Source organism: Nuphar pumila, chromosome 6 (assembly GCF_984573655.1).
Source record: "Nuphar pumila chromosome 6, dmNupPumi1.hap1.1, whole genome shotgun sequence".
In the NCBI taxonomy this organism is placed as follows: Eukaryota; Viridiplantae; Streptophyta; class Magnoliopsida; order Nymphaeales; family Nymphaeaceae; genus Nuphar; species Nuphar pumila.
In genome coordinates this window covers 889,156-912,507 of record NC_143254.1, presented here as the reverse complement: position 1 = coordinate 912,507, position 23,352 = coordinate 889,156, and the positions used below count along the sequence as shown (strand labels likewise).

The 23,352-nt window shown below is 36.2% G+C and overlaps 1 protein-coding gene across 2 annotated transcripts in view; it reads left to right on the top strand.

Moving 5' to 3' along the window:
* Window positions 1–23,352, top strand: part of LOC149833596 (mediator of RNA polymerase II transcription subunit 33A-like) — a 78,627-nt gene that overhangs the window by 10,550 nt on the left and 44,725 nt on the right. For both annotated transcript variants that reach the window (XM_090010879.1, XM_090010878.1), the window contains exons 4-6: window positions 223–539; window positions 708–799; window positions 888–1,260. In XM_090010879.1, the coding sequence (XP_089867005.1) occupies window positions 223–539; window positions 708–799; window positions 888–1,260 (782 nt within the window). The remainder of the gene's footprint in view (window positions 1–222; window positions 540–707; window positions 800–887; window positions 1,261–23,352) is intronic.

Genomic DNA, 23,352 nt, shown 5'->3' with positions numbered 1-23,352 from the left:
TTGACTATGCATTATATTTTTATGCCCACTTTCATTTTCAATAATTTATTCTGGTGGTGTTCTTCTTCAAACCTTAGGAGGGTTAGGGAATCAGATTAAAGGATAGGGGGAAGTGTACATTTTCTATTTTGCATAGCGTCCAATATGAAGTGAAGCCTGATAGTCTATTTTTTTGGGGGTGATAACTGAACACTGAGATTTCCTTTTTTCTCCACAAAATAGGCCTGAAAATTTCTACAGACTGCTACAGAGATTGGACATTGTTGAAGCTCATAAGTCGGCATCATCAAACTTAAAAGCTGCAAGTCAGCATTTTTTCAGATTAACTACAAACATACAGAAAGCTTTGGCTCAGGGGCATCATTTAAATAAGCGCCAGGCCATTGGCGTATTGATAGATATTGGTTCCTGTAGCTACACATCTTGCCATAGTTTTGGAGTTGGCCGGGGTGCATGCTGGATTGCTTTTGATATTTATATGGAAAATGTGATGGATGGGAAGCAATTTCATGCTACATCGGTTATTGATATTCTTGCAGGTACCTGGCAATAATGTCTTCATGGATCTCTAGATTCTCTACTGCTAACTTGTCTTTTTGAATGTTTGAGTTTCTAATCTATTTCCTGCTTCGTTTAGGATTTATGTGGATGGATATGCTTAATGTTTTATAGGTGTATATTTTCTTACTTGGACAATCAAAATACAGAACTTATTCAAACACTCAAAGTGATGAATAGTGCTAGCTGGCAAGAGACCTTTCAAGCACTCTGGATTTCAGCTCTTCGTCTAGTGCAGCGAGTTGAGATAAACATCAATTTTCTCATATAATGAGAATGCCTTCTGTATCTGTATGGTCATTTTGATTTTGACTTGTTATCTTGTTCAGGAGCGTGAACCTCTAGAAGGACCATTGCCTCATCTTGATGCACGTCTGTGCGTTCTTCTGTCTATCACACCTCTTGCCATTGCACGTCTTATTGGACAAGAAACAGAGTTGAATTTGCATCTTGAAGATGATTCTAGGGCTTTGGGGTCTGGATATCGGTTCGGCATGGAAGGGAACACAAGTACTTCAATTAAACACGGTTTGGTTTCTGCTCTTCAGATACTAGGACAGTTCTCTGCACTTCTGTCTCCTCCTCCATCCGTGGTTGTTGCTGCTAATAATTCTGCTGCAAAAGCTTCAAGCTTTATTTCCAATTTCAAGGGTGGGAGCGATAATTTTAGTGGCATCCACGCTGATACTTCTGTTAAATCAGGTGACCTTTTATTAGGCTTTCTCTTATGTAAAGCCTAGAAGCGAGATGAAACATATAGTAGACATTCATCTTATGGTGTGTTAAGTTTGTTAGATTGTGCTACAAACCTTGATGTATTTTTGAAAAAGTTCATAAATTAGTTATAACTTTAAGCATAGTTAGCAAAACTCTGTTTAAAACATGTCTTTTTCAATAAACCTTTAAAAATGAAAAAACAATTGAAACTTTGGCAAACAAAAAAAAACGTTCTTTTTAAACACAAAAATTTATATTTGAAAAAAATACTTTTCAAAAGAACTCAATTATGGATCCAAGTGGATCGGACTTGGATTCAGATCACAGTGATACTTGAATCTGAATCTCATAGTTCCTATATGCTAAATTGTTTTTCAAGGAAAAATCTCATATATATGTCTGTTTTTTGCCCTATTTTGTAAAATCAAAACCAAATTAAATTCGCATGTATTGTTTGCCATTTTTTTACAATTTGTTTTTTTATGCTGTTTTTCTCAGCCATCTTTTTGAATGCAAAACCTTTTAAATAACATAGTATATTAGTATCTAACATTTTTTTTTGTTTCATGTCTTGCTAACTACGGTTATGAGTTTCTAATAAAAAAAAAACGATGGTTATGAGTTTCATAAATTAATTATGAGTTCCATTATCGTTTTTGTGCACCTTGTCATTAGCAAATTTTTAGTATTTGTCTTTGCTTGTATTGAGAATGTGGCTGTTGTAGTTTACATGCATGGATGCATATGGATTAGCATTTACCACACGTTAAATATTTGTTACTTTTCCTTTAGTGAGGGAACTGAAATGAAGTATGTGGAAATGTAACCCAAGAATGCACAAGCATTCACAAAGTCCAATAATGGACAAGCACTAAGACATACGAGAAATACAAGTAAGAAGTCCACAAGGGACAATACAAAAGCCTAAAGAGGCTACACAAGCATGAAAAAAATGGAATATTTATTAGAGAGAGCCTTGGAATGCATTGTAAATACAAGGGGTGAAGTCCCCTATTTATACACAAAAAGGGGAGAAGTGAGAGGCCATTGGGGGCTCTCACATGGAGTCGTTGGAAGCCCCCAACAACTCTATGTTGGGACCCCTAATGCATATTAAAAAGGAAAAAGAAAAAAAGAAAAAAAGAAAAAAAGGAAAAATACAAAAAGAATCTACCTAATTAAAATAGTTGTTTCTAAAAACAACTATGTAAAAAGACTAAACTACCCTTATCAGGTATATATATATATATACATATATTTTAACAGGAACTTGGTTATGGTGAACCTGAGTGTGTTAATTTAACCTATAATTGACGATGGGACGACTTGCCCCTATCCTAGGTCACACAGACACAGACATGGGTACAAAACACAACATGAACATGCTTCATATGACATGAGTTTCATAAAACTAGGATACACTGACACAGGGAAGCGTCCATATGTTATATATATGGAAAGTACCAGAAAGGCATTTCGAAGCCGAAGACCAGTAGTTCGGTTAGACAACTGTGGTGCTCGTGTTTGGTCCAATTTCAAAGGTTCCTCAGTCTCTCATCATCTATCATCGCATCATGCCCTGTCGGAGTGCCATGCAAAGCAACAATGAGGAGAAGGCGATGGAGTAGCTTTGCCTGGTTTGTTTTTCTTCCTTTTAACCACAATGGAGTTCATCTGCAGCCCGACTAGAGCTGTCAAACGCAGCCTTCGTAACTTGAGGGAGAGAGATGTGTGTGTGATTATGTATTCAAAATTCTCGATTTAAAGCAGTAAAGTACGGATATCATCTTGCAAATTCTTGAACAACAATTTCAAATAATTATGATTAAAAACAATCAACAATAAATTTGACTTAAAAATTGAAATGCAACCTATAATGACAAAATTAAAAGAAAACACAAATAAAACTACATATTCAAGATCATAAAAAGAAATAGATAAAATTAAAGACATGATGTTAACCAACACAGGTCAACATGGGATACACATGCTAAGTGTTCGTGTTGCATGTCATTTTTTTGATAAAAAAATCACTCACTTTTCAAATTCAAATTACTAAAGTACACTTCATTACTTTTTAAAAATGTGTAACTTTTTATGTCCTTCCAAAACAAAAGACTCACTCTATTTCTAGCACATATATATATATATATATCCATGCTAAATGGGCACGGTGATAAAGGAAACATGCTATTGGATTTTCGTTTTTTTTCGAAATTCTGACCGTACAAATGTGATCTATATGTTTTTTTTATAGGAATCAATTCTTGGAGCATTTGATTCCAATGCATGGATAGGTTTTTATAAGGTTTAAAAAATCAATGGCCTACAATTTTCATAACTTTTTGAGGCTTCAAATACCACTTTTTCCATACAAAATGCATGATCCAAGTGTTGATTTCTAGTAAATCAACACATCTCTACAGCCAGAATTTAAAAAAAATACCTGAAATCCAATAAAATGATTCATTTAACACCATGTCATATTTAGCACGGATGTATTAGCCTATATAGATATAGTAATGGGAACATGCAAAATGGGTTTAAAACTCTAAATGAGCTTCCACCGTTTTTTTCACAATTTGACCCTTTAGATGTGTTCAACATGGTCAATTTCTTGGAGTTGACACTTGGATCATGTTTTTTTTTTCAATTAAAAACTGATTTTTTGAACCTCACAACTTTATGAAAATTTTTGAGCTGTTGATTTTCAAACCCTTTAAAAACCTGCCCTATATATATGGGGAAACTGGAATATGTTTACCAACCAAATATGTTTGCTGGTATGAATCAAAATTTTCGTAGTTTTTTTTGCAAATCTAACCCTGCAGATGCATTCGGCACGGTCCATTTGCTAGGAAAGTTGCTTATAATGCACAATTAACAATCGAATTTAGGACATTATATGCCCCTCAAAACGGCTTCTTTTTTATTCTTTTGCTGGGTTTTTTGTCATTTGCCTAAAAATAAAATTTTAACACAACTACCTAATGACCATTCTACCCTTCTGTTTGAACCCCTATCCTTTCCTTAACCCCTAATATTTTGCAGAACTTAGAGACAGAGAATAGGGCTGCAATCTCATGATTTCCAATGCAGAAACTCCTGACAGTACCTCTGTGATATATATGCTTTTTTTATAGGAATCAATTCTTGGAACATTTGATTCCGACGCGTGGATAGGTTTTTATAAGGTTTAAAAAATCAACGGCCTACAATTTTCATAAATTTTCGAGGCTTCAAATACCACCTTTTCCATACAAAATGAGTGATCCAAGTGTTGATTTCTAGTAAATCAATCATGCTGAACACATCTGTACCATCAGAATTTCAAAAAAATATCGGAAATCCAATAAAATGATTCATTTAGCACCATGCCATATTTAGCACAGATTTATTACCCTATATATAGTAATGGGACCATGCAAAATGGGTTTAAAACTCTAGATTATCTTCCACCATATTTTTCACAATTTGACACTGTAGATGTGTTCAACATAGTGATTTATTGGAGTTGACACTTGGATCATGTTTTTTCGATTAAAAACTGATTTTTTGAGCCTTGCAAATTTATGAAAATTTTTGAGTTGTTGATTTTCAAACCCTATAAATACCTGCCCTATATAGGACAGTGTTATAATGCACAACCGTTTCTGCATCCTAAATAACATTCACAATCGAATTTAGGACATTATATGCCCTCAAAATGGCTTCTTTGTGATTCTTTTGCTGGGCTTTTTTGTCATTTGCCTAATTTTTTTTTTTTAGCATAACCACCTAATAACCATTCTACCCTTCTGTCTGAACCCCTACCCTTTCCCTAACCCCTAATATTTTGCAGAACTTAGAGACAGAGAATAGGGCTGCAATCTCACAATTCCCAATGCAGAAACTCGTGAGTCTTTCTTTGCTATACAACAGGGATCAGTTACAATCAGTATTGTTACATGAATGCCCTTAATAAAATAACATCAACCATATACAATAAAAGGACAATAAGGAAAATTAAATCAGTCAATAAAATACACTCTGGTTTGGATCTGAATCACAGACCCAACAAGATCCAACAACCATATATATCATGTTCCAACAACCTCCCTCAAGTTGTATGTGGTGATAACCATAGACAACTTGGATTTAAGATACCAAAACCTTCGCTTTGTCAACCCTCTCATAAACAAACCAGCAATTTGATTTTCTGTCCCAACAATCTTAGCTCCTAATTCTCCATTTTCAATCTAACTTCTAATAAAATGCTGATCTATCTCTATGTTCTTTGTCCTTCCATGATAGACATGATTACAAGATATTTTGATAGCACTTTGATTGTTGCAGAACAATATTGATTTTAGAATCCTTTCACTTCAAGTACACAACAAATTACCTAATCCATGCCAATTTCGAAGATCGTGCGACCATGACTTAGTATTCCGTTTTAGTGCTTGATCTTGCTATTGCTTTCTGTTTTCTACTGGACCAAGAGACTAAATTTCTACCAATAAAAACACAATATTCTAAAATTGTTTTTTTTCTCATCTGAATCTTCTGCCCAATTTGCATCTGAAAAGGCCATAACCGTAAGCATATCTTCTTCTTGTCTTCGCCTCTCATAATATAATCCATCTCCCAACGTGCCTTTGAGATATCTTATGATTCTCTTCATAGCTTCCATGTGAGTGACTCTTGGTTGATGCATAAGCTGAGATCCTTGATTAACTGCATAAACTACATTGGGTCCGGTGAAGGTTAAATATTGTAACATTCTCACAATGCTCCAATATTCTGTCAGATTCTCATATAATTCACCATCTTCCATTCTCAGCTTATGATGAATTGGAGTAGGAGTTAACAGAAGCTTGTAATCAACCATACCTGTTTTCTTCATAAGATCAAGAGTATATTTCTGTTGTGTTAAGGCCACCTTTGATTTCTTCAATATGTTTCTTAGAGCTTCCTCGGACAATTATGTCATCAACATATATAAGAAGAAGAATCATGTAATGGTCCAGATGTGATATGTAAAGCCCATGTTTTTGAATTTCTTTTGAAAAACTTTCAAACCATGACCGAGAAGCCTGTTTGAGACCATAAATCACCATTCTCAGTCTGCAAACCTAACCTTTTGGGTCATTCTCATTATACCTAGGTGGTTGCTTCATATATACATCTTCCTTTAATTCTCTATGTAGAAATGTGATGCAACTTTTTCAATAGAGTATTTTAAAAAGATATTTTCAATAAAAACGTTTGTACAAACCGTGCATCAAATAATAAAAGCCAGTTCACACTAGCGGTGAAGTTCGGGTCGAACTCAGGGAACATGAAAAATACTTTGTATTCAAGCACACAATTAAACTACGCTTTATTGCCTTGAAGATAAAAATTAATTAACTAACTAATTAAATAAGAGAGTACTACCTCTTCAGAGGGCTTAAACAAATAAAATAATAGTGCCTTATTACAAACCCCAAATTAATTAAATGAAATAAATCCTAATCTAAAAAAAGAGAGGAAAAGTCTTCAGTGCTTCAAGTCTTTAGGTCCTTTCTTTGTGTTTATGCTCTCCTTGCATTTAGTTTATACTATGCTCCTTGAGGGGCCTTTTTAGGACCTCAGAGGAATCTTCGAGGGTATGAAAACAGGCTCTTCGCACGTCCGATTGCTTTCCTTCAAAAATCACAAAACAAAACACAACATAACGAAGCAAACTAAACTAGATCTACACTTAAAAATCAACAAAAATAAGATTTAACCTAACTAGAAACAAATTACTAAAAGACAAAATAGCAAAACTAACTAAATAACAAACTGAACAAATTATGAAACAAGCTACAAGAAACTAATTCTTCAAGTATTGTGAATCTAAATTAACTAAACCTAATATGCTAACTATCACTCAACATAAACTAAATCAATATGTGAACTGCTTAAATAAAATATAACTACTTGAGACCATGAAGTGATTAAATAAGCTAAGTATGCATAATATGCATAATCAAATAAAACTACATGCAATGCTATGATTTATGAGATACGAAAACTAAAAACTACGCTGAAACAATAGAGAAGAAGATGGTTTTTACCTTGCTGCACCCAAACGGACTTCAACTCTCTCTCCGACAGAGGGGATGCGAGGAACCGACGACGACGGAGTTTAGAATGAGTGAAAAGTATAAGAAGCAAGAAAGGAAGAAAGTAGGCAACCAGTCGATCGAAAAAGGGGAGGAAAGGAAGAAGGGGAGGCAGAGAAGAGAGAGAGGGGCGCAGGATCTAGGGCTGGAAAAAATGTGTATGCATGCTGAAAAAGAACTATTTATATTAAAAAAATTTGGTTTACATGATTTTTCAGAAAGCTCCAATTAATTTTCAAAAATTTTCAAATAGTACTTCTGAAAAACGTGTTTCATAAAACTACCTCTCCTAAACCAATTAAAATACTACTTAATCACTTCTAAACTAATTAGACTCATAATTAAAAAGTTCTAAACAAAACTAAACAGTGAAAAACGCAGGACAAGCTTTAAAATACACAATTTTATGAGATTTTCAATTTCAATGTGGTTTCTTAAAACTAATGATAAAAATGGGTTTTTAATGAGATTTTTTTTCATGGATCATGCATAAAATTGTATGAATAAAATGTAAAATGTATGCATGATCAAAATGCATTGTTAACATCTAATTGACTCAAATACCAGCCATTTTAACTCTATATATACTTTCTCAGTCGAATTGTCCCCATTTTGACTACAGGATTAAAGCTCTCATCATAATCAAAACCATGCTCCTATGTAGATCCTTTGGCAACAAGTCGAGCCTTGTGTCTTTCTATACTTTCATTAGGTTTATATTTTTGAAAACAACATTTATAGATATTCTGATCCGCTTTTCTTTGATGTAATAGCACCTAAAGCATTTGTGATTATCATAATAACCAATGAACTTGCATACATGAGCTTTTGGTTCAAACTTATTTCTTAATGTATCATCCACATGAACATAACAAGGGCATGCATGCAAAATGGTATAATCTGGATGCTTACCAAACAATACATAGTAAGGAGACTTGTAATCTAGATTTTTCATTGGAAGTTCGTTTATGACATACACAGCTGAATGAAAAACTTCATAAATAAAAAGAAACATTTCCATCATACATCATTGCTAAGGCACTGTCAACTATATGGCAGCGCTTCTTTTCAACAATCCCATTATGTTGTGGAGTGTAAGGACAAAACACCCTTCGATTGATTCCATTATTCTCAAGATATTCAATGAATTCAATTGAGGAATACTCCCCACCACCATCACATTGGAAGTTTATAATAGGCATGGAGAATTGATTTTTGATTAAGATGTGAAATTTCTGAAAGATTAGTTTTATGCTTAATAAAATATATTCACATGAAGATAGAAAAACCATCAATAAAAGAAACATAATAGCGACTACCAAAAGATGAAGAAATGAGGATAGGACTGAAAAGATACTGTCATTCAGTATAAGGTCTGGATCTCAAGATCCAGACCCAATTCCTTTCATTTTAAACACATGCTCATTAGTGTTTCATTAATGGCATGCTGTAATTTTATCATAACATGTAATGGGTATTTTCGTACCCTAGCTATTGTATCTGTGTGTATTTAATCAGAGAAGCAAAACTAAATACCATGATTAGGGATTTTTGCTGTAGCCACGTTCTCTCTCCCCATGCTGTGTTGTTGCTTGTAGATGAAGAAAGGAACCCATGATTTCTATCATGGTATCAGAGCAACAAGTTCAATATTGAAGATCGATTCCTTCTATGACTGATTTGTCTCCTTCTAAGGTACCTATTTCCTCATTTTTCCTATCGATTTCTCTTGTATTCAAATCTGCAGTCCGGACTGAAATCTCTTCTTCGTACTCTCCTCTTTCTTTTTTGGTCTTTTGAAATACTTCATTAATCTGCTTATTGTCTTCTTCAAGTACCTCCCTTTGATTCCCCTTTTTTTTATTTAAGCCAACGTGTTTCTCTTATTCCAAAATCCAAAACTGAAATTTGGTCACGTTGGCATATTTCCTCCTCCTTTCATTCCCTGTTGTTCTTCTGTCATATCTACGTCAGATCAGATTGAGATCTGCACGCCCAGATCTGTCTTGTTCATCTTTGAATTCATTTTCATCTCTGTTTTGCCTCTTTTCTCATTATTCTAAAAAGAAAACACGTTATTTTCAAAATAATGTACCTACTACTGATTGAATTTTATTCAGAACAAATTCTTTACTGCCCAGTCCCGTTTTTCTGTCTCGTGTTCATCAATTAAAAAAAAAAAAACTAGTCTGGTCTTTAGACTTCTATGATATTAAAATTTATGTTCTGAACTATACTAGAATTCAATTGTGGTTGGGTCTTTGTCGTAAGGCCATTTCTTATTTCTTATTCCTTCTCTTGGTTGGATCTTATTCCTTGTTTTTGGCTTCAAAAGAATATGGACTCATTCCCTCATTCTCAGTCTGGTCTTTCCTTAAATTTTCTCAGCCAACTCGTGTCTCAGAAACTGAACAATTCCAATTTCCTAACTTGGAAGAGACAAATTATACCATTCATAAGAAGTCAGGACCTTTCTGGACATCTGGATGGTTCTGTTCCTGTTCCTCCAGAATTCATACCACAAGAAGAAAAGAATGGTGAGGGAGATCTTTCTATTACCTATGTTAGAAATCCTGAGTATGTATCCTGGATGAAGCGAGATCAGGCGTTGGTTGCCTATATCACTTCTACATTGTCACAGGAAGTGCTTGTGGCAATTCCAGATGACTGCTCAGCAATGCAATTATGGCATCGACTGGTTCAGACATATTCTCAAGTTTCTCAGGCCAGAGTATTATTTTTAAAGAAAGAGTTTCAAATGCTAAGGAAGGACTCCATGACTATTATGGAGTATTTGAACAAAATGAAGACTATTACAGATCAATTGGCCATTGTGGGATGCCCTGTTAGTGACAAAGATATGGTGCTTCAAACTTTGAGTGGGTTGGGGGTCGGACTATCATATGATGGTTACTTCCTTATTGTGTTTGCCAGATTTACCTACATTTGAAGATCTTCGTGCCAAGCTTTTACAGTATGAGATGACGTTGAAAGGATTTTCTGAAGATACTCATGCACATGTTGGAGCACACAATGTTCTTGCCACAGAAGTTGCCTATGGGCGAGGACGTGGTAGGTATGATTTTCGAGACAAAGGGGGTCAAGAAAGAAATGGACAAGAAGTCGTGGAATACTGCCTACACCCAATGTTCCTCTCAATGGGCAAAGGCAAAGGACAATACCTACCTGCTTTCTCTGCAACAAAAAGGGACACATAAAGGCAAATTGCTGGTTTAACCCGCAAAATAGAGGAAAGCAATTAGAGACAAGAAAGGGAACAAATACATTGAAGAATAGTGGAGAAGTCAAAGAGTTGCTATTATCTGCCTTGGCTGAATTGAATATCAAACAGAATAATCAAGGTACTTGGTATGTTGATTCGGGTGCAGCCACTCATGTCACTGGTGATGCTGGTAAGCTCCTAAATCTTGTTCCTTATGTTGGTAGAAATAGTATAGTCACTGGAGATGGGTCTTACCACTATATTTCGCACATTGGAAATTCTGTAATCCCCATGTCCAACTATTCTCTTGCTCTTTCAAATGTCATTCATGCTCCTAATATCAAGAAAAATATTGTTTCTGTCTCTAAACTTGTAGATGACATTAATGCTTCAGTTGAGTTTACTCCTTTTTCTGTTTGTGTTAAGGACCTTCAAACGAGGAAAACGTTCGCTGAAGGAAAACGTCAAGGAAATATGTACGTGTTCTAAGAGAATCCTTTCTCTCGTGTTCAACCTGTTGATTCCATCTTGAAGCTCACATCATCATCTTCAGTTTCTCCTGAGAGTGTTTTTAATCTTTCTGAATGTATTGAGTCGAATCTTTGGCATGATCGTCTGGGTCATTGTAGTAGTCACTTTATTGATAAGCTTGTTTCAAGTAGTCTTATTCCCAAGTCAAGTCTAGACTTAAGTGTCGATAATAAAAAGTGTTCTAGTTGTCTTCAGTGTAAGAGTCATGTTCTTCCTTTTCATTCCATTAATAAAAGAGCTTCAAAACCATTTGAAATTATATGTTCTGATGTTTGGAGCCCGACTCCAGTTCTTTCCATGTCTGGCACTAGATATTATCTCATATTTGTTGACAGCTATTCTCGATATACATGGATCTTCTTTATGAAAAGTAAATCTGAAACCTTCAAGTTATTTCAGAATTTTCATTCTTTTGTTCAAAACCAATTCTCTCAGAATATTATTTGTTTCCAATGTGATGGAGGGGGTGAATTCTCTTCAAATGACTTTATAAATTTCCTCCAGACAAATGGAATAAGTAGACAAGTGTCTTGCCCTCATACACCTCAACAGAATGGGATTGCTGAACGGAAGCATCGCCATATTGTCGAGAGTGCAATGAGTATGATGCATGATAGTAACCTTCCAATTACCTTCTGGGCAGAGGCTTTTCACACAACGGTCTATGTCATAAATCGATTGCCTATGAACATCTTAGAGAACAAATCACCCTATTTCTCTTTGCATGGCGTGCATCCAAATTATCACGATTTGCGTGTATTCGGGTGTGTATGTTATGTTCATGTTGACAGTTCAATGCGACACAAGTTTCAGGATAAGGCCTTAAAGTGCAGATTTTTGTGGGGTATGCTGATGATTACAAAGGCTACAGATGCTATGACCTCGTGAGCAAGCGCATCAAAATATCCAGAAATGTTGTGTTTGACCAAATTTTGGTCATAATGCTAGCACTCCTCCTGAAATTGAAGTTTATCACCCTTGGTTGAACTTAGATCTCTTTTCTAGAATTGATAATCTATGTTCTTCTGAATGTAATCAAAGAGACGAGGGAAACGTATCTACTACTGCGCAAAGAACTCAAGAAAGTGTAACGTCTGAATCACTATTGGCCCCCGAAAGGTGTAAAGGCATTGTTTACTCTCGACGTGAGAAGGAGATACCTCCCAGCTTTAATCAGGAGCATAATTCTCCTTATGTTTCCACTCAATCACCTGCTCACAGAAGGTCTACCCGACCTCGGCATCCTATTGATAGGTGGGTCAGTTATGAGAACTTCACGATGGATTTTCAACTTTTCTTAACCTCTTTGGGCAAGGAAGATCAACCAGCAACATTTTATCAAGCAATAAATTCTAAGAGATGGTTTGAAGCTATGAACGACGAAATGGAGGCTCTTCATGAGTGTGGCACTTGGGATATTGTTCCCAGACCACATAATCGGAATGTGGTTTGGTCAAAATGGGTCTATAAGATAAAGTATAAGCCAGATGGTACTATCGAGCGATATAAGGCAATGCTGGTTGCCAAAGGATTCACACAGGAGCAAGGACAAGACTATGATGAGACCTTTAGTCCAGTTGTGAAAATGGGAACTATCCGCATCATACTATCATTGGCTGTTGAGCACCAGTGGACTCTCAACCAATTGGATGTGAAGAATGCGTTTCTACATGGAACTCTGAAGGAAGAAGTATACATGGAGCAACCCACTGGGTATGCAGAAGGGAACTCTAAAGAATACGTGTGCAGGTTAAAGAGAGCTATATATGGTCTGAAACAGGCATCTCGATCTTGGTTTGACAGTTTCTCTCTTGAAGTAGAAAAATATGGGTTTAGTCGGTCTCTTCTTGACCATTCTCTTTTCATATTCAAATGCAAAGATATAGTTACCCTGTTATTGATATATGTTGATGACATTATCATTACAGATAACTCTAATGAACATATTGAACAGGTTAAAGAACTTTTGAATCATAGATTCAAGATGAAGGATCTTGGTAAACTGCGATACTTTCTTGGAGTAGAAGTTGACAGGACTCCTGAAGGCATGACACTTACTCAACATAAGTATACCATTGATGTTCTTAGCAAGGCAGGTATGACAGATTGCAAGCCCCTCAGCACACCCAGTGTACTTCATCAGAAACTCAGTTGCCAAGATGGAGATTTGTATGAGGATCCTACAGGATATCGCAGGATAGTAGGAATGCTTCAATATCTTACCTTCACTCGGCCGGACATTGTCTATTCTGTCAATCAGGTATCTCAGTTCATGCATGAACCACATATTGAGCATATGGAAGCCGTTAAACGCATTCTTCAATATTTGAAGGGTACTATTGGAGATGGTCTTCTGTACAGAAAGAGTATGCCTGGTCATCACATGCATGAACTCCTTACTTACACAGATGCAGATTGGGCAGGAGATCCAGATGAACGTAGGTCTGTCTCAGGATACTGCGTTTTCATTGGGCTAAATCTTGTCTCTTGGAGCAGTAGAAAACAAAAAGCCATAGCCAGGTCGAGCACAAAAGCTGAATATAGATCAATGGCAACTGCTACAGCCGAAGTAACATGGATCAGACACCTGTTGACAGAAGTAGGAGAATCGATTTCTAAAAGTATTCTCTTGTGTGACAATCAAAGTGCTATCAACATGTCATTCAATCCTATCTACCACAGTCGTGCCAAACATATTGAAATTGATCAATATTTTGTAAGACAAAAGGTTGAAGAGAAGGAAATTGAACCAGAATACGTGCGAACTGCTGATCAAGTTGCTGACTTGTTTACAAAAGGACTTATCAAGGACAAATTTTGGATGTTAAAAGGCAAGTTGTTCATGGTCCAAAACCATGTACAACTTGAGGGTGGGTGAAAAGATACTGTCATTCAGTATAAGGTCTGGATCTCAAGATCCAGACCCAATTCCTTTCATTTTAAACACATGCTCATTAGTGTTTCATTAATGGCATGCTGTAATTTTATCATAACATGTAATGGGTATTTTCGTACCCTAGCTATTGTTTTTGTGTGTATTTAATCAGAAGCAAAACTAAATACCCTGATTAGGGATTTTTGCTGCAGCCACGTTCTCTCTCCCCATGTTGTGCTGTTGCTTGTAGATGAAGAAAGGAACCCATGATTTCTATCAAGGACTCCAAACATAGTAGACAATCTCAAAAAGTTTTGAAGCTCTTTTATTTAAAACATTAAAAGGAATTACATGACTTTTCGATAATTGACAATTGGGACAAATGACCTTTCTTGTTTCATAACTAAACTTAGGAATTAAACCATTAGAGATCGGTTTCAAAAAAGAAATGACTATAATGACCCAAACGATTATTACATACAATTGACTTATTTTCATTTGACACATTTAAAAGACAAGACATCTTAGACTCTAACATGGGCTTCAAAACATGAGTGACAAGCTTCTGGGATAGATCCTCTCTGAAAACATACATGTTTCCCACACGTTTTCCCTCAACAAACGTCTTCTTCTTGTAAGGTCTTTGACATAAACAGATGAAGGTGTAAATACAACTCATGAATTTGAATCATCAACTAATTTGGAAAATAGAGACTAAATTTTTCTTGATATTTTGGACTAAGAATACATTGGAGAGATTAAGAGGAATAAAATTTGACAATAGAATTAAAGCACTTTCAATATGTGAAATGGGATGGCGAGTTCCATCAACAGTTATAATATTTGAATTACCAAAATAAGAAATAAATTTTAGGAGCTTATCTTCATCTCTAGTGATGTGGCTAGCAACACCTGAATCTATGTACTGTTAAAACATGTAATCTCATAGACAACTCATATCTCATATGTAATCTCATAGACAGCTCATGTAATCCCTTGTAATATTTTTCTTTCTTTTAGTTAGTTTAGTTCTAGTTTAAACCCAACTAGAACTCACTTAAAACCTATGTCACATGGGTGCGGGTGCGGGTGCGACACGGGTGCGGCGCAATTTCAAAAATTTTGGACACGGGGACTCGTTTATATATATAGAAGCAATAACATAGCAACAGAAAAAATTTATTAGCAATTTCATTGTCATTTATCAGTACATGAATATATAAAAATATCAAGTTTTTCAGTAGAGAAAATATGACTTGCATATGAAAATATACATCTTACAGGAAGAGGGCACATTCATGTTTCAGTTACCTTTGCTCTGGCTAAATCCTGGTTGTATTGTATTTATATTCCTTTAAATTGATAAATTGAAAGATATTTCAAAGTATTGGTCCTGAACACTGAGAAGCAACTTTCTAGTAGGCAGCTCACCCTTCGTTGGAGGAATCACGCTTCCCCTTAAAGATCACACATCCCCAATCAAATGGACTGCAGTTGCATAGACTGCAGTTGCATAGACTGCAGTTGCATAGACTGCAGTTGCATAGACTGTGCAATGCAGTCTGTGAGACTGTGCACAGTCACAGACTGTGCAGAGTCAGACTGTGCAGTTGCAGTTGCACAGTCTGTGACTGTGCAACTGCATTGCAGTCTGGTTATATATATATTTTTAAAAAAAAAGTTATATAAAAATTGATTTTTTTTGTTTTTCGTCTTAAAAATGGACATTTTTGGACTCGGTCAAAGTTGACCGAGTCCAAAATGTGGATGGACTCGGCCTCGACTCTTTGACCGAGTCCGACTCGGCGTTGACCGAGTCTGGGCCGAGTCCGAAGCCGCACTCGTGTCCGCACCCGTGTCGGGGCGTGTCGACTCGGGTGCGGCACCTCCCTAGCCGAGTCCGTGTGACATAGCTTAAAACCCAATTTTAGGACACCTTTAGGCTTCACCTTTTTGACTAGTCAAAAAGGCCTTTTTGACCGAGTAAAAAAGGTGCAGCTCCAAGGGAGCCGTTGGGAGTCCAATGACTCCCTTGAGGCTCCTCTCCCCTTCTATAAATATGGGGTTGTTTCCCCTTGTAAAGTAATTCTTTGTTCTTGTAGGGGTTCTCTCCCAAGTTTATGAAATCTTGTTCTTCATTTTATGTATACCCTTTTTTTGGGTATTGTGTAAGAGTGTGAGCTCTTTTGTGTGAATGCCTTTGTTTCGTAAATCCTCTTTGTGAGTGTTGAAGAAACAATCCTTGTTAGGGATTGCTACATTCTTTCATGGTATCAGAGCAAGGTTGATAGAAGCAATCAGTCCGGAGTTCTTCTTGTGCATTGGAAAGCATGCCATTCGTGTTTTTCTTAAAGGAAAGAAGCCTCTTTGAAATGCTAGTTGTGTGGAGCCTTGGAAGCTTGGAAGACTAGATATTTTTGCTTCTTGTGGTGGTGTATTTCTCTCTTTTTCTTTCCTTTTTCTTTCCTTCTTCCTTTCCTAAGCTTGTAAAATGGATGACAATGATAATGTCACCATTAAGCCCATAAAACTCAATGATTCTAACTATGTAACATGGGCTTCTATCATGAAGCACCTCATTTGGGGAAAGGGGCTATGGGGATTAGTGGATGAAACCGATGAGGAACCTAAACTAATGCTCATTAAAGAAGAAGAAGGAAAAGAAATACCTCTTTCGGAGGTAGAAAAAGTTAAAGCCGTTTCCACTTATGAGAAAAAAATGGAAAGAATGGAGAATGGGTCACACCAAAATTATGTCTTGGCTCATTTCTAGTGTGAATATAAAGAAGTGTTCAAGCCTTGCGAAGTTTGAACACGCTAATGATGCTTGAGACTATCTCAAGAGAATGTATTCTCTTAAAGATGTTGCCCATATATGTAATCTTTAAGAAAAGATTCGCAATATGGTTCAAGGAGATAAAAGTATTAGAGAATACTATAATAGCTTGTCTGAGCTATGAGAAGAATTGACTCTCCTTGAACCAAAGTGGCATTGTCCACAAGATATAGAGCTTCGCTAAAATCAAATAAATACGGAGCATTTTTTTCAATTTATTAATGGTTTAAGACCAGAATTTGAGACAACCAAGTCCGCTCTTTTTCATCGAGGGAAGGTTCCTTCTATTGAGGACACAATTGAAGAATTGAGTATGAAAGAAAACCGACTGAAGAAAAGAATCTCAAAAAATGATGATGACTCAGTTTTAGCTGTTTCAAGACCAGGGAATCATGTTCGTTCATATAAACCTCCACATTTTGGAAGAACATATGATGAGAAATACGGAAGTAAGGTGGAAAGAAAAGAAGTAATTTGTTATTATTGTCGTGAACCTGGGCACGTCAAGACGTACTGTCAAAAGTTAAAGAAGCTTTATGAAAAGAAGGTTGCTACTGTTGAAGCCCAACAAGAGACAAAAGAAACATCTATTGGAAGCATGTTATTATCTCAGCTAGTGGAGGCACTTCAACCACTTCTTAAAGGAGCTTCCCCATCTGCTGGAGTTGCAGTCTCTTCATTAAGCATCTCCGATCCAGGTAAACCTCTTTGGCTTCTTGATTCTGGTGCATCTTTTCATATGACCCCTAACATAGAATTATTGTCTCAATATCATAACTCAAGTGGTTCAAACGTTTTGACTGCCGACGACACTTCTCTTGAGATTAAGGGAATAGGATGTTTTGAAAATTCTTCTCAAAACTCAAACAAATTTCGTGTTCCAAAAATTAGTTGTATACCCAAACTTAATTTAAACCTTTTATCCGTATCTCAGTTAACTGATCATGGGTGTAATGTTTCCTTCTATTTTCGTGATTTGTCGAGTACAGGATCACCAGTCAGGGAAGCTGATCGGGGAAGGCCATAGAGAAGGAGGCTTGTACTACATGGATTTTTTGGATTTTCCCAAGAACACACTGTGTTGCAATGTTCAAAAGTTGGATTTGGATCTTTTGCACAAAAGATTTGGACATCCTTGTATATCCAAGATTCAACACTTTCCGAACATGGAAAAATTTTGTAATTTTGAAACTTTTACATGTGAAAATTTTATTCTTGGAAAAATGAACAGATTACCTTTTCCGGAAAGAACTTTTGTTTCTACATGACCACTTGAGTTGATTCATTCTGATGCCTGGGGTCCTGCACCAATTATATCAAAAGGTGAGTTTGTTTATTATGTTATCTTTGTAGATGACTTTACACGACACACTTGGATTTATTTTCTTAAACATAAATCCGAAGTCTTCTCGCATTTTAAAATCTTTCATAATATGGTAAAAAATCAGTTTAAAGAGGACATTTCAAAATTTCGTACCGATTCAGGGGGAGAATTCCTATCAAAGGAATTCAAAGATTATTTAAATCAATATGGAGTTATACATCAAAAGTCATGTCTCTACACTCCTCAACAAAATGACCTAGCTGAAAGAAAACATATGCACATTATTGAGACAACAAGAACCCTTCTCATATCACATCAAGTACCAAAAATTTTCTGGGCTGAAGCAGCCTTAACTGCTGTTTATCTCATCAATAGGATGCCCTCTTCGTTGTTAAACAATATTTCTCCAATCGAAAAGCTTCTTAAACAAATTTCTGATTACTCCAAGTTAAGGGTATTCGGGTGCAAATGTTTTGTATTCTCAGATAAAAATGATAAGCTTTCCTCTCGAGCTATTCCTTGTGTCTTCTTAGGATATGCAAGTCATCAAAAGGGTTATAGATGCTTTGACTTTAGAGATAACAGATTATGTCTCAAGAAACGTATCTTTCTTAGAAAATGAAAGATCATTTGAAACCAAAGCATCTGCAGAAACAAATGAATATTCCTTTCTATTTGATTTAGTCTCAAAGAATGAAGAATGTAACGTTGAGCAAGATGATCAAAGTGATATTTCTCCTATTGAACCAATTAGTGATAACCAAGAGTTCATTCAATATTCTAGACGAGAAAACTCAGAAAGACCATGTGCCCTTGAAAAATACTCTGTAAAATCAGAACCCAAGATGTCAACAAGAAAATCTACTAGGATCTCAAAAATTTCTGAGAAATTTGTGTCATATAAATCTTTTTCGCCAAAATTTCAAGCCTTTATAGCCTTAATTCACTCCTATGAAGAACCTCCCAGTTATGCTATAGCCAAAACTCAACCGGAATGGGTAAAAGCCATGCAAGTGAAATTAGAAGCCTTAGAAAAGGCAAACACTTGGACTATACAAGAACTTTCGCCTAACAAGAAACCTATTGGTTGTCGATGGGTTTACAAAGTAAAGACTAAAAGCGATGGCAGTCTTGAGCGGTTTAAGGCTAGATTAGTTGCCAAAGGCTACGCTCAAGAATATGAAATAGATTATGAGGAAACCTTTGCTCCAGTAGCCAGAATGACCACAGTTAGAATCCTAATTGCCCTTGCCTCTATAAAGCAATGATCCATATATCAAATGGATGTTAAGAATGCATTCCTAAATGGTAGTTTAACTGAAAAAGTATACATGGATCCACCACCAGGAATTGACATTCCTAAAGGAAAAACTCTTCGTCTAAATAAAGCCTTATATGGACTTAAACAAGCTCCGAAGTCTTGGTATGATAAATTTAGCAAGATGATGCTTGATTTTGGTTTTCAATCTTGTCTTACTGACACTACTTTGTTTGTTAAGAATTCCAATGCAGGTATCATTATCCTCTTTCTCTACGTCGTCAGCATGATCATCACTGACAATGACAAACTAGGACTGTGCAATATTAAAAAATTTCTCAAAACTCACTTTGAAATGAGTGATTTGGGTTTCTTAAGGTACTTTCTTGGTATAGAAGTTGCTTATTTTTCTAGAGAATATTTGCTAACACAATCTAAGTTTGCTTGGGATATTGTTGTCAGGTCAGACATTTCAGATGAAAGACATGTGGACACTCCAGTAGTTGTAAATGTCAAGATGAAGAGTGATGATGGAGAACCTCTTGAAAACCCAACTCCGTATAGACAACTTGTCGGGGCTTTGTCATACCTTTCCATTACAAGACCTCACATTGCACATGCTGTCCATACAACCAGTCAATTTCAACATGCTCCAACCTCTGTCCATATGAGAGCAGTTTTGTGAATTATCAGATACATTAAAAATTCTATATCCCAGGGTCTATTTTTGTCTGCTTCTTCTAATCTCAAACTTCTTGCTTATACTGATGCAGATTGGGGAGGTGATCCGAATGATCGTCATTCAACGACAAGTTTTTGTGTCTTCTTGGGGGAATCGTTGATCTCATGGAGATGTAAGAAGCAACAGAAAGTATCTCTTTCATCAACAGAGGCTGAATACAGAGCAATGACTACTACAACTATGGAAGTAGTCTGGCTTTGACGACTGCTTTCCGACATGGGAGTTGAAAGTTCAGAAGCAATCGACATTGTTGTGACAACAAGAGCTCTATCTACATTGCAAGCAATCGGACGTTCCACGAACGTACCAAGCATATAGAAATGGATTGTCATTATGTTCGGGAGGAATTCTTGCACGGCACCATCAATCTTCCCTATGTTGCTTTTAGAATATCAGCTAACCGATTTCTTCACCAAGCCTCTTGCTGCTCCTAGATTTCACTTTCTCTTAGGCAAACTTTCAGTTATCCAATCGTAAGTTTGAGGGGGGGGGGTGTTAAAATATGTAATCTCATAGACAACTCATATCTCATATGTAATCTCATAGATAGCTCATGTAATCCCTTGTAATGTTTTTCTTTCTTTTAGTTAGTTTAGTTCTAGTTTAAACCCAACTAGAACTCACTTAAAACCCAATTTTAGGACACCTTTAGGCTTCACCTTTTTGACTAAGTCAAAAAGGTGCAGCTCCAAGGGAGCCGTTGGGCTCCCAACAGCTCTAATAGAGCCGTTGGGAGTCCAATGACTCTCTTGAGGCTCCTCTCCCCTTCTATAAATATGGGGCTGTTTCCCCTTGTAAAGTAATTCTTTGTTCTTGTGGGAGTTCTCTGCCAAGTTTATGAAATCTTGTTCTTCATTTTATTTATACCCTTTTTTTGGGTATTGTGTATGAGTGTGAGCTCTTTTGTGTGAATGCCTTTGTTTTGTAAATCCTCTTTGTGAGTGTTGAAGAAACAATCCTTGTTAGGGATTGCTACATTCTTTCATGTACCACACCACTTGATTATTTTGCTTGAGTTAAGACATGAGAGAACTGCCAACAATAACTGCTTGTTCGTTGTGCTTTGCCCTCTAGAAGTTTGTTCTTCACCCATCTGTCCAGAAGTATGGGTCTTATTTTGATTTTTGTTATGAGAGGACACTTGTGAATTATACCTTCGGTCATTCTTAAATCAACAATTTACTTTAATATGTTCAGGTTACTTACAAATGTAGCAAGTGGGAGTACCTCTACTTTGATTGATTGAAGAGTGTTTGGCAAGGGAAATAATCCACGACCTCCCTGATTTCCTACACAACCACGTCTTTTGCCACCCTTTTGACTTCCTCTCTCCCTACCAGGACTCATACCAATAGAGAATACCTCATGTGAGTTTCTTTCATTTGTCTCCTCTGCCAAGCTTTTAAGAGTGTTCTCATAATTGAGAAGTTTTGCCTTTGTATCATCAAGAGAAGGAAATGCTTGGAGATTTTGTAAAGTAGTGGGCAACACATGATATTCAGGTCCTAACCCGAGAAGAATTTGCTACACAATCTCCTTCTGAACTTTTGAACCAACTAGAGCAAGCTGATATTTTACAAGCTTTACTTTATTAAGATATTTCATAATACTTATGGTTCCCTTCTTGAGGTTATGAAACTCCTTTTTTAGCAACATAATTTTGGACTCTAAAATCTGCTAGTAAGTGTGCGCTAAATGTGACCATAATTGCCCAACAGTACAGTCATTAGGTATAGCAAGAAGAACCTCCTGAGATAGAGTAGATCTAATGTATGCAACTAGGGCTTGATCCCTTCTCATCCAACATATTATGGATTTTTGATTGCGGTGGTGGACAATACAACCCCATTGTCATTTTTTTGGTCCTCCATAAGGTATTATGGAGGAATCAAAATAGACCCATCGAGATGACCTGAGAGGTTATGACTCCGAATAAGAGGGAAAATTTGATGTTTTCACGTCAGAAAATTGGAGTTGGTCAATTTTTCGGACAGCTGAGTAAGAAAATTTGAGGACAAAATGGATTGAGAAGAGTTTGCATCCATATTTTAAAAGGAGCAATATATGTTGCAAATAGCTCTGATACCGTAATATTTTGCAGAACTTGGAGACCTTAGTTGCGCCTAGCCAGGCTAGGCTTAGGGCCACCGCCTAGGCTTATGGGTTTAGGTGGTAGGGCCCTGATTTTTTTACCTAGGCTGTCCATGCCTAAGCCGCAGGGACATAGTTATGTTTTAATTTTTTTTTTCTTCTTCCTCCTGCCCCAAAAGCTTTCTTTTTTTATTCTCTCCCGTTCTTCTTTTGTTTTTCTTTTTTACTTTATTTATTTTTTCTTCTTCTTCCTTTCACCCCTCCACTTAGTTGTCAAAAGGCGGAGCCAAGGCGCTGCCTAGGTGGCCTAGCCGAGGTAGTCTCTCTACCTGATGTGCAGTTGCACACACATATATATGTTTTCTGTGTAATTGTATATAATTATATATATTAATATATCATAAATATATATAAATTTACAATATTATGTGTTTATATTACATATATAATTATATATGTACATATCTGTGTACTTAATTCATTTATAATCTATAAGCGTATGAGTTATCTATTTGATTGTTTTTATGTAATATAATTGCTTTACAGTGTTCGACAACATGTTATTATTTGTCTGTTGCTTATTGTTGATTGATTTTATGTTGTATACATGTTATTAATTTTAGTGGTTTGTTTACATATTTTGTATGTTTTTTTTATTTTTTTATTTGGGGTACTGCCTAGGCCCCCGTCTAGGCCTCACCTAGTCTTTTTAGGGCCTCACCACCTAGGCTCCGCCTAGCGCCTTTGGCAACTAAGTTACAAACAGAGAATAGGGCTGCAATCTCACAATTCCCAATTCAAAAACTCGTGAGTCTTTCTTTGCTATATAGCAAGGATCTGTTACAATCAGTAATGTTACATAAATACCCTTAATAAAATAACATCAGCCATATACAACGCTCTTGTTGTCACAACATAATCTTGAGGGTTCTGCAATGTGAACTCTCAAATCCTCTAATAATTGTCTCAACCATACTAACTCAGACGTAGTTGCTGCCATAGCACGATACCTTATGCTGCTTCTTGCATCGCCATGAAATTAGAGAATCACCTACAAAAATACATG